Below are 12,955 nucleotides of genomic sequence, written 5' to 3'. Positions count from 1 at the left end.
GGAGGTTGAACGGAAATGGGTGTTTAGGGAGGGAATTACAATGTCTTGGGCTTAGATGGATGAAGGCATGGCCATTAATGGTGGTGCAAAAGGTTTCACAAGACTCTAGAGTCAGAGGAATGGAGAGTTCTGGGGGGGTGGGGAGGGGAGTTTGCAGGGCTGGAGGGGGTTACAGGGATATGGAGGGGTAAAGCCATGAATACAGTGGTACTTGGTATTTACTGATATTTTATAAGAAATAATCAGCAAAATAATGTATTGATCTATCCTTAACTTCTCATGTGTCTTCATTATATACGTTGCAGCCACTGAATTTGTGGAACTTAATACTGCCTAGCCTATAATCAAACTGTTGCATTTTAAAGTGCAAAATCAAACAATGTGACCAAATCTTTAACCTCAGAAAAACAGTCATAAAAAATTAAGTTCAATGGGACATTCTATGCTTGCTCCACCTACAAAAATGCTCTACTAGTATAAAGGAAACAGAGTACTGATCAATGCTCATTAATAATAAACTCACGATTGGCAACACAGCAGAGTGCAGGGTAGCAAAAAACTAGCAAGTGCTAGGAAAGCAGAACAAATTTACTCAATGCACAAAACCACCACAAGGTCAAGGACTCCCAACTCTTCTCAGTCTCAGGGGCTGCATCTTTTCATCGTTTAAACCAAAATAATTAGCACCTTCTTCGTGCATGAATAAGTTGGGAGCCCTAGGTTGGAAGAGTGTAGGGAAAAGCACAAATTCACGAAAAGCAAGTTCAACATCACACAACTCTAGAGAACACATTAAAGCCTAAATCAAAATTCAAGACAGAAATATTTAAAAGCAAGCAGAATAGGTCAACAACAAGGTGTCACAGGTCATTATGCTCCCAATTCATACTATTCAAGATTGTGTCCAAAAAATAAAAAGTTCTTAATGATCAATATGATCAGAATTCTAAAAATTGTTATTCTGAAGACAATGCATAAATTTAATTTGTGTATGATGATTGTGTAATTGCCATGCAACTTGGTGTTTTTAAATATAGCTCAGGGAACAGACCGGGCAGTTCTCGTTAACTGAACATATTCCTGCCTGCCTGCAGACTGAAACCACTCACCACATGTTCAACACTTTCTGGCAGCTATACAAAAAGGGAACAAACAAACAAAAACAAAAAAGAATCAAAACCAGAGCCCATAGTGAGAAAACTGCTCTCAAAAAAGTAAACTTAACAGCTTTCTTGTGCAAGCTTTAGATCTACACAAGCAACACGCAACAGACACCGAAGCAATTTGCTTTTAAAAAAGCGAAAATTACAGTTAAGCAAGAATGATTCTTAGAGCCCATTTTAAACAGGAGTCAGAGATTTTAACAAGGAAAATGTTTTGCAATGAGGGCTTCAGTTCCATTTACTGCTTAAAGCTTAGGTTCAAAGCATTTGAATTTGAGACCATGAGCAATTATACTGGCATTATGTCCTGGTTGCATACTTTGTTCCATAAACTGGGAAATACTTAAAAACAAGGCCTTAAAAAAATTTGGTGGGCACTTCCATTTTTAGGGCATTGTTATATGACACGGACCTTTTTGAAAGTAATGTGGAGCTGATGGACCAGAGTAACACAGTTTACTCCGTATTGCTCCGTGCAGGGTTCTGCTCATCTGGATCTGAATGGCAGTTAAATTATAATGATAGGAAAAAGCCACTGTCGTATTGGCTCTTTACTGTCAAAATCAAGTTTTAGGAAGTTCTGTCTACTGGACCATCTACAAACTTAATAAATTTGTTTTGTTTTGGGCCTAAGTGATGAGAAAATCTATGGGAGGTGGTGTTACAACTGATTACCAACGTTGCAGTCCACATCAATGCAAACTATAGTATAATTGGCCTAGAAGACAACTGAAAAATACCCTTGTTTTTAAGTTCAACAGAAATGAATTTGTTGCATACTGACAAGCTACAACTTCAAAGACTGGGAGATATTACAAAAGTATCAGAAAGGAGACTGGGGAGAAGTCACTTAAAGGCCTTTGGGATTTTCTTTCCATGGAATCTTCCAACATACAGTGATAATTCTTAAACAAAAATAGTTTGTGAAAATGACAACATGCAGCAATTTACAGTGAAGTAAAACATGTACATACTTTGTTTCATCCATAACTTCCACTTCAGTAGGGGCTGTAATTGGTGCATTGGAGTGTCCTGCTGTAGGATCGTCTGTATTCAGTTCCCCATTCGTTGAACTAACCACCTGAAAAGCAAGTAAAGCCAGCAGGAATGATCAAAGTTGTGCAGTTATTTACTTAATCATCTTTTCTAAAATTAGTCCCAATTTTAAGCAACCCTCCCAATTGCCAATATTTAATTTCTGACAAGTAATTCATCTCTTAAAATCCAAAGGTTTAAAAATCACAAACATGGATTTTTAATTTACTATTAAATTTGTGTTGCTCTCTTTACTTTATTTTTATTCATATGTTCCACTGATGAGACCAAGAGCAGATCCCAGTCATGGAGCCTACTTCAAATCCTGGCATTTAGTGGTACAATGAAAGAGGGACCACCACCTCTTGGCAATAAAATGCAACGCAATTATTTAACCATTAATAGTCCTTCAACATAACAACAACTTGCATTTATATAGCGCCTTTAATGTAGTAGTGTCCCAAGGCACTTCACAAACAAATTGTGACACCGAGCCACATAAGGAGATGATAGGACAAAAGCTTGGTCAAAGAGGTAGGTTTTAAGGAGCGTCTTAAAAGAGGAGAGAAGGGTAGAGAGACAGAGGGGCTTAGGGAGAGAATTCCAGAGCTTAGAGCCTAGGCAGCTGAAAGCACCATATAGAGAAGTAAAAACATTCTTAATAAAAACGCTGTTTACATTTTATATGGAATAGCTCCTTTAGGCCTAAAAATTTGGAAGAAAATATTCCAAGGCAAAGACCCAGCTGCCACAAATAGTAAAGCACAATGGCTTTAAACCTATAGTTATTTCAAATTGAGTCAAAGAAAATGTAAACTGGCCCAAAGTCTTCATCCAATTTAATTAATTATTTATAGTTTTTTTTTACAGAAATGGACTTAAAATCTCCTAATCATCCCGTGTGAAATTCAATTCTCTACCAATCTCACAGAAAAGTCCTGTTTATATGTGTAACACAGCACATTGCACTCTCTCTCCTCCCCCCATCCCCAAACATACAATTTTTTGTTCAGGGCAATTTATCAGACATGTCAGGTAAAAATGAATTCCTTCCATATCTGGTGTACACGTCAATCTCAAGATATTATTGATGAAACAAAAAAAAATATGCCTACAGGACTGGTGAATCATTAGTCAACTGCATGTAAAGATGCGTTTACACTGGCACTCATTTAGTCCGTTCGCAGGTTCCCCACAATCATACTGCTCTTGGAAGGTATGAGCTCTCTGCTGCCTTCTCCTGAGAGGACTTTTTTTTTTAAACTGAATGAACCACAAAGCACCAAAGGTGTAAATCATGCAGAGGAGTCTTTAGCCAGTATTTACAACTGGAACAGCAGAATCGTAGACCCATGGGGAGCCCAAATTAAACAAGTGCCAATGTTAAAAGCACCTTTAATCTCAGTAAAGCTCCCAGGTCAGCTTGTTTATATCGTAAATTCTAAAATCTGCTGTTTTTTTGGAGTGGGGATGGGAGCGGAAAGGTAAAGAGCAGCATTCTGCTAATTAATTAGCAAATCAGCAGGCCACTACCAATTTTTAAAAAATTAAAATATGCAGATCAGTCAAATGGATTCAGAAAAAAATCCAATTGATGCCCTAGAAAAACAGTTGGCATTTCTTACTGCCTCCATATAAAAAGCAAGACATAGTGGAGACAGTTTTCACTGTAGCAATTCTGAGTTGTCAAGTAAGAAAAGTGTTTTGATGGAAGCATGCATTAAAATCACCTGACATTTTCTACATAGTTTTAGCTTTTAACAAAAACTTAACATATGTATTCACACTACTGCAAGATGAGAATGTGACAGATATGAAATCCAAAGCAGTTTACACAAGAGGATCACTCATCAGCAGCAATCATCATGCAAGACTGATACTGGGAAAGGACTCCATTTTACATCTAAAATCTCAACTGGCACAAATTCTACCTCATTAAAACAGCATGCATTAAAAGCAATATAAAGGATGAGCAGTGAGTATGTGAAAATAATCTCAAAGGGCCCAGATGACTTGTAACTGCAACAGTGGTTTATTGTCATTTGATTATTGTAATCACTCCTATATTTTAAAATATTTTTTCTTCTAATCTATAAAAAAAGTCTCTGAGCAGGATGGGAAGAGGCCAAAAAAAGTTTTTTTTTTGTATCGCAGCCCCGCGCACCCACAAGGGGACCTGGTCTCTGAACCGCCCACCAGCAGCTCAATGGAGATGTCAGCTATATTTGACTGTTGCAAAGTCACTTAACCAATATGTGAAGAAGGACGATTGAAAAAACAATTGAGAAATTATGGTGTAAGACTATATATTCAGTTTTCATGTTTCACATACATGCAGTGCTTAGTGAAGAGACTAGGGGCTTGATTTTCAGGTGAAGTAGCGGGTGCGTTGGGGGCGGGGTGGGCTCTGAAAATCACGGAAATCCCAAGGGGTTCAGAGCCCGGCTCCAACCCGCAGACTTCCGGGTTCCCCGTTGACGCATCTGGGTGCACGCACGTCTCCCGAATGTGGAAGTCCCACCGGCACTTAAAGCCGGCAGGATGATACTTTTCATAGTTTGTCAGCTAGTTGAAGTACTTAAGTGTCTCCACATTTTGGCAGGGGTCCAATTTTGAAGCATCCTCAGCATGTTTCCTGTGCTGTGGAAAACACTCCCTGTTGCAACAAGCGTGTTTCAGCCAGCAGCCAGTGGGAGATGCAAATGATTATTTGACAGGTGGGGGGGAAACCTCATTTATTGTAGCAGGGCACTCTGTCACTTCAGACAAAGTTTTCGGTGCAAGATCTTTGTGTTTTCACTGAAAATTCTTACTTTCCACCCAATACTCTGCTGTTCAAACATATTAAACTACTTTGCGGACCCCCTCAAACTCACACCGTCAGGATGGGGGGGTGCCATGGCTGCGTTCATCACTACATCCGAGGACGAGCAACATCACCAGCGTCGCCAGGCACGTGTCCACCTCCGCCACGTGGAGCTCCAGAACACAGTGCTGTGACACAGGCACCTGCACAAGAGCAGAGAGGGCAACAACAGAGAGAGCGGTGTCGCAGGAGGCACTACCCTCGCCACAGGGTCTACAAACCGCAGCTCAGCTTCCTAGACCTCTCTGAGGAGCAGTGTATACGGAGGCTCAGAGTCAGTCGCCAGGTGGTTGCAGACATCTGCAGCCTCCTTCAGGCCAAGCTGCTCCCGGCAGGCCCGAGCAGCATCTCCTTACCTGTCGCTGTCAAAGTCACCACTGCCCTCAACTTCTTCGCCTCTAGATCGTTCCAGGGTGCCGCCGGGGACATCGCCGGGGTCTCTCAGTCGTCTGCACACAAGTGCATAAGGCAGGTCACCGACGACTTATTTCGCAGGGTCTCCCAGTACGTCAACTTCCCCATGGACGACCTCAGCCAGACGGAGAGGACAGTGGGATTCCAATCTGTGGCTGGCTTCCCATGGGTGCAGGGTGTAATCGATTACACCCATATAGCAATACGAGCACCTCCACACGAGCCAGGATTGTTCATCAACAGGAAGGGCTATCACTCCATCAACACTCAGCTCATTTGTGACCACTGCAAAAGATTCCTTCATGTGTGCGCTAGATTCCCTGGCTGCTGCCACGATTCCTTCATTCTCTGGGAATCCAACATCCCACCCCGCTTCCACGCACCGAACATCCTTAAGGGCTGGCTCCTCGGGGACAAGGAATCCCCCCTGCACACATGGCTCATGACAGCTCTAAGGAACCCCATCACAAAGCAACAGCATCAATATAACGACAGCCACATCACCACCAGGTCTACAATTGGGCATGCTATAGGGCTGTTCAAGATGCCCTTCAGGTGCCTTGATCGTTCTGGGGGAGCGCTTCAATTCGTACCAGAGTGGGACGCAATCTAGTTGTGTGTTGTACTTACAAAACCTTCGCCTTTCGCTTCCGACGACATCCACGTGGTGCATCCCCTGTGGCTGCAGCAGAGGTAGTGACAGGTTGCTCTTGTTCATGCACTGACTTATTAGATGCTTTGGGCCTATGCCTTCTGGGTTTTGGTGCCCGTGAGGGCCCCTCCAAAGACTGCTCCACCTGCACCTGTGCAGGGGCAGACTCAGACACCTGAAGAGGAGGCAGCATTGCGGGTACTGGTTGAGAAGGGGGTAGGAGGCCCATATCAGTCCTACCACTTTGCTGGACAACAGTTTGGAGGACATGTGTGAAGCCTTGTAAGGCCAGTGCTAGTGTATCTGCCTGCCTGTTTAAGGCGGCAGAATGTTGCTCACTGTGAGTCCAAACGGCCATTGTCAGGGCCTGAATGGGCTCATTTGTGAGCCGTGCTTTTTATTAAATTCGTTCATGGGATGTGGGCGTCGCTGGCGAGGCCAGCATTTATTGCCCATCCCTAATTGCCCTTGAGAAGGTGGTGGTGAGCCGCCTTCTTGAACCACTGCAGTCCGTGTGGTGAAGGTTCTCCCACAGTGCTGTTAGGGAGTTCCAAGATTTTGAACTAGCGACGATGAAGGAACGGCGATATGTTTCCAAGTCGGGATGGTGTGTGGCTTGGAGGGGAACGTGCAGGTGGCGTTGTTCCCATGTGCCTGCTGCCCTTGTCCTTCTAGGTGGTAGAGGTCGCGGGTTTGGGAGGTGCTGTCAAAGAAGCCTCAGCAAGTTGCTGCAGTGCATCCTGTGGATGGTACACACTGCAGCCACAGTGCACCGGTGGTGAAGGGAGTGAATGTTTAGGGTGGTGGATGGGGTGCCAATCAAGCAGGCTGCTTTGTCCTGGACGGTGTCGAGCTTCTTGAGTGTTGTTGGAGCTGCACTCATCCAGGCAAGTGGAGAGTATTCCATCACACTCCTGACTTGTGCCTTGTAGATGGTGGAAAGGCTTTGGGGAGTCAGGAGTTGAGTCACTCGCCGCAGAATACACAGCCTCTGACCAGCTTTTGTAGCCACAGTATTTATGTGGCTGGTCCAGTTAAGTTTTTGGTCAATGGTGACCCCCAGGATGTTGATGGTTGGGGATTCGGCGATGGTAATGCCGTTGAACGTCAAGGGGAGGTGGTTAGACGCTCTCTTGTTGGAGATGGTCATTGCCTGGCATTGGCTTGAAGCTCAATGGAGGCTAGCCTTCTCTCCATCGCAGACATTCCTGCACTTACCCGCAACAGTATCGCAGAGATGCCCTCATGTCCCTGTGACAGTATCTCAGGGAGTTGTCCACGTTCCTGTGGCACTATCTCAGAGATTCCCTCACGTACCTTTGCCACCATTCCACTCACGCAGGAACTGGACTCCTCCATCCTCTGCGCTATTGTGGAAAGAGCACGTGGCACCTGTTCCAGCACCTCACAAATATGCTGCTGTCCCTCAATCATTCTCCTTTTAAAGGATGGCCCTCAGGGTCCAGCTGAGCAGAGCCTGGAGAAGAGTGCTCCCAAAGACGCGGACTCTCCACAGCTGCCACTGCCACCAGTGTCTGCTCGTGCTCACGTGTGTGGTAACTCACCATGTGCAAACCCAACTGAGCACTAGGACCCATCGAGGTGTGAGTATCTGCGCTGGTGGATGGCTCGCTCAGATGTGGTGGTGCACCCTCAGAGGCCGGCAGGTCCTCTGAGGAATTGCCCTCTGCCGTCACAGCGGTTGCTGAAGGCTCTGTAAGAGAACAGAAGGCAATATGAAGCGTCATCACAGATGTGTCATGTTGTGATGAGCATACTGAGGTGTTCATCATGGCAAGCATTGTTAACATCAATTCATATTGTGTGTGATGAATGTTAAAGTTATGTCACCAGACGTTTGTCGGGTGCCAGTCTCTGCGTCCCCGACGGACAGGCACTCGAGGGTGCGGCTCAGCTCCAGCGCCTCGAGCTCGGCATCTGTGAGGACGACGATTTGTTGCAGCCCCCCTCCGGTCCTCGCCCTCTCCCGTGCAATTCTGGGCTCTCTTCTCCTGTAAGGGGAGAAAGTACAGACGCATGAGTGAGGGATGGTGACGTGGCCAACCGATGAATGCATTGGTTTGGGTGCGGCTGACCATGAAAGAGATGCATCAGAGGGTGAGTATGAGACATGGCCATGATGTTGTCATGAGGATTGGGTTGAGTGGTGGTGGTGGGATGAGCAATGGGGAGGTGAGGAAGTGCTGAGGATGTGCAGGTAAGTTGAGGATGAGCCTTAAGTGGGTGTGGGGAGTGATGTGATAGAGTAGTGTTGGCAGTGCAGATGAGTTGTGGGGGGGGGTGAGGGCGGTGATGTGGAAGACAGAGTGTAGGAGAATGAGTAAGTGTACTCACTTTTTCTGACCTAATTAGGTAATTGATGCGCTTCCTGCACTGGACAAAGGTGCGGGAGATGTTGCTGCTGCTGGTGACCTCCTCTGCCACATTGAGCCAGGCCTTCTTGGGGGCAGAGGCAGGGCACTTCCTCCCGTCCTCCAGGTAGAAGACATCCCTCCTCCTCCTCACCCCATCCAGTAGCACCTGGAGAGAGGCATCGTTGAATCTTGGAGCAGCCTTTCCCCTGTGCTGCTCCATTGTGGTGTGTGGGTGTTTGCTCCAGGAGCAGCCATTGGAGGACTGCCTCTTTAATAGAGCTCCTCCAGCTGACAGCCTGTGATGCGGTGCGCAGTCTGCCCGCTTGGACGGCAAACCCGGAAGCCACGTTAAGTGGCTCCAATTGACTCGCGATCATGTGGGAAACGGACATTTTTTATTGGGCGGGTTACCCACGCGCCCAATCACCCCCCCGTTGCCATCCTGCCTCCCCGCTAATATTGGGGCCTAGGTGTCAGCCTTCGCTCAGTAGTAACACACTTGCCTCTGAGTCAGAAGGTCATGGCTTCATGCCCCACTCCAGAGACTTGAACACATTATTTAGGCTGATATGTCAGTGCAGTACTGAGGGAGTGCTGCACTGTCAGAGGTGCCATCTTTCGGATGAGATGTTAAACCGAGGTTCAGTCTGCCCTGGCAGGTGGAAGTAAAAAATCCCATGGCATTATTACAAGAGGAGAGGGGAGGTGTCCTGGCCAATACTTATCCCTCAACCAACACCTAAAACATAGTGATCTGGTTATTTACTTCATAGCTGTTTGTGAGATCATGCTGTGTGCAGACTGGTTGCTGCGTGCCCTGCGTTACAATTACTACACTTCAAAAGTAGTTCATTGGCTGTAAAGCACTTTGGGACTCCTTTTCCTGATATACCATTACTATGGTGCTCCTTGCTTCTTTTATAGGAAATTTCTGCTTGGGACAAGAAAGCAGTGAGCTCAGATAGAGTCATAGAGTCATAGAGTTATACAGCACGGATAGAGGCCCTTCGGCTCATCGTGTCCGCGCCGGCCATCAGCCCTGTCTACTCTAATCCCATATTCCAGCATTTGGTCCGTATCCTTGTATGCTATGGCATTTCAAGTGCTCATCCAAATGCTTCTTGAATGTTGTGAGGGTTCCTGCCTCCACAACCCTTTCAGGCAGTGAGTTCCAGACTCCAACCACCCTCTGGGTGAAAAAGTTCTTTCTCAAATCCCCTCTAAACCTCCCGCCTTTTACCTTGAATCTATGTCCCCTTGTTATAGTACCCTCAACGAAGGGAAAAAGCTCCTTAGTATCCATCCTATCTGTGCCCCTCATAATTTTGTATCTATCAAGAGACAATGCTCCTAGCTAAATTGAACTGATAATTCTAATTCGCACATGCATTAGAATGGATTTTTGCAAGCATCAACGAAGATTCACATTCACACTTTATGATGTGACCCGAGTTTCTTAATCTCAGGAAACATCGCTGAGATAGGTTTTGTCCCTTCTCAGCAGAAAGAGTAAGGAAAGAAACACAATTGCACCTTATGTTCTCAGGAGTTCTGAAATCACTTTGTAGCCAATGAATTACTTCTGAAGTGGTGTTGCTATTTTTATGTAGGCAAACATAGCAACCAATTTACAGTCAGCAAGGTCCCACAAACAGCAATGAGATAAAAGAAAGAACTTGCATTTAAATAGTGCCTTTCACAACCTCAGGACGTCTCAAAGCACTTTACAGCCAAAGATGTACTTCTGAAGTGTAGTCACTGTTATAATAATGTTTAATAAGCTTTTTTCCTGAATTTGGAAGGGTTGTCCACCATACATATGAACTGTCAAATATGTAGGGGGAGAGGATCAAAAGAAGAGTGAGAGAACAGAGAGGCAGAGAGAAAAAGAAAGCACGAAGAGAGAATGGGGAAGCAAATAAAAGAAACACACATCCCCATTTGGAGTGAGGGCAAATAGTGCAGTAATTCTTAGTTGCTAACACAACTGCCTAGATCAAGACATAGACAGACACACAAACCCAGATCAAGAGCAACAATGGCAGAAACACCTCACTTCCAGGTGTAGCAATCCAATGTGAATGCGAATTTGGCCAATTTCAACCCTGCTCCAAGTTAGCATGCATCGCGTATGTCACAAATTTGTAACATTCAAACAGAGAATAGCCTGGCCATAGTGGAAAGTTGAAATAGTTTATATCTCAGGGGTTGGGCTAAGGCACATTGTTGGGGAGTAGTAAGGGAAGCTTTAATCTGCAACTGATCATATTCTACCCGACCTTGGAATGGAAAATTGCCCATTTCATAGCAATAACAACATTCATATTAAAGGGCACAAAATGTGACCAAAAAGAAATGGACTGCTGCATCAAATTGAAACACAAACACACCATTACACATTCAGTTCAGTAAGTTTACTGGAGTATTGGAATTCTGTACTTAATATTAGCAGCACAGAACTAAACTTCCAGCTTCATGAACAAACCACATAAATAGGTTCTGTTCTAGAATAGAACGGATACTCATATGAATTCTTAATCCTGCTGAGTGGAAGAGACATTTGCCAGGGGAAAGGAAGAAGGAAGAAAAGAAGGGGATCTGTATGGTCTCTTCACAGGCAACATGAATGGGATCTAACTTGTCTTTTCAAGTCAAATTGATGGGCGACAAACTTAAAACAGTCTTTACAAAGATAACTAGTGCTGGAATAAGTAACTTGTCACAACAGTTTATTAATATGACTGTTCATGATTTAAGCTTAAAATATTTTTCCTTGTGCTAGTAAATTTACCCATCAGCACACACCTGTATTTTAGTTACACTGGTTTCCTGAAATATGAAAATATATTGTACACTCATCAACAAAATATCTTTTTGCTGCCAGAAAGTAATGAGAATGGGGCATACCACATGGGAAAATCACTAAAGAACATCAGCAGACTAAAAGACAGTGTGAAGTTACCATGTTTTACAGAAAATTAACAATTTGCATTTAAATCATGCCTTCAATGTAGAAAAAGTATCCCAAGGCCATACATAGAAGCGAAATCAGAGAAAAATGGTGTTGAGCCAAAGAAGGAGATATTGGGAGAGGTGACTAAAAGTTTGGTTAAAGTATGGGTTTTAAGGAGACTCTTAAAGGAGGAGAGGGAAGTGGAGAGATGGAGAGCTTTAGGGTGGAAAGTCAAGACATGGTGCTGAGACAGCTGAAGGCATGGTGCCGGTCTCCCAACACCTCAAATTTAAGATCCTCATCCTTGTCTTTAAATCCCTTCATGGCCTCGCCTTTCCCCATCTCTGTAACCTCCTCCAGCCCTACAAGAACCTCCCCCCCCACCCCGAGAACTCTGGCCTCTCGTGCATCCCCTCCTCCCTTCACCCTACCTTTGGCAGCTATGCCTTCAGCCACCTACGCCCCACACTCTGGAATTCCATACCTAAGCCCCTCTATCTCGCCTCTCCATTTACTTCCCTCTCCTCATGTAAAAGCCTCTTTAAAAACCCATCTCTTTGACCAAGCTTTTGCTCAAACCTCCTTTTATCTCCTTTGGTTCGGGGTCCATTTTTTGATTATGCCTCTGTGAAATGCCATGGGTCATCTTTCTATGTTAAAGGCACGCTATAAATGCAAATTGTTATTGTTGGTGAATTAATCCAAGTGGATTAACCAATGTACCTTCAAAAGGATTAGACACTGAACCAGTAACACTTGCATTCACCAGCATTTAAACTTGTGAATATTCAAGTGTAAACTAGTGTCTCACCATGGTAATGATGAGATATGCTATAGTTGCTTATTTCTAAAACCTACTGAGAGAACAAAAAAAATGAGCACACAAAATTTATCTAAACAAATCATACTGATGCTGGAAATACTATTTTTTTTCACAGCATAACAAACAGCACATTCAACAGTTACATTTTAAACAAACCTCAAGTTCATTCTTTATGAATCTGTGATGCAACTAGTTAAAACCAGTAGTAGAGAGCAGAGTGGATAAAGCAACAGATCTGCAGTTTCATACTGCCACTGCTGCTTCTGCATTCCACACGTAATAGATGCATGCATTAAATATGAAGAGTATGCATGCATCCACTAACCATTCCAGTGACGTTCATGCTAATCACCCAATACCAGTTCAGGAGAAAACATCCAGCAACTTATCATGCAACTGGGAATTAATATTGGATTCAGTGGACCAGAAATGGAAATGCTGAGGCAATAATAATTATTTTCTACCCCTACATGCCACTGGTGCATTGTAACTATTGTGACAAAGTTTATTAAATATCATAGTGCCAGAACATTTTAATCATTTTATATATACATATCGCTCTCTAGATATAATCTACGTATACTGATATTTTTTCCAGATCAAAGCAACTTGCTGCATAAAAAAAAAATCCTCATCTCCCCTCTAGTTCTTTTGGCAATTAACTTAAATCTGTG

The 12,955-nt window shown here is 44.1% G+C and overlaps 1 protein-coding gene across 5 annotated transcripts in view; it reads right to left on the bottom strand.

Annotated features, from left to right (window-relative positions):
- LOC137320980 (casein kinase I) overlaps nucleotides 1-12,955 on the bottom strand; it is a 233,028-nt gene that overhangs the window by 20,765 nt on the left and 199,308 nt on the right. For 4 of the 5 annotated variants that reach the window (XM_067983040.1, XM_067983043.1, XM_067983041.1 and 1 more), the window contains 2 exons: nucleotides 2,138-2,244; nucleotides 1,110-1,133 (listed from right to left, as the gene is read on the bottom strand). In XM_067983040.1, the coding sequence (XP_067839141.1) occupies nucleotides 1,110-1,133; nucleotides 2,138-2,244 (131 nt within the window). The remainder of the gene's footprint in view (nucleotides 1-1,109; nucleotides 1,134-2,137; nucleotides 2,245-12,955) is intronic. The other variant, XM_067983042.1, reaches the window with a different exon arrangement.

This window comes from Heptranchias perlo, chromosome 4 (genome assembly GCF_035084215.1).
Source record: "Heptranchias perlo isolate sHepPer1 chromosome 4, sHepPer1.hap1, whole genome shotgun sequence".
Classification (NCBI taxonomy): Eukaryota; Metazoa; Chordata; class Chondrichthyes; order Hexanchiformes; family Hexanchidae; genus Heptranchias; species Heptranchias perlo.
Note: the sequence above shows the minus strand (reverse complement) of the source record. Positions and strands in the feature narration are given on the sequence as shown.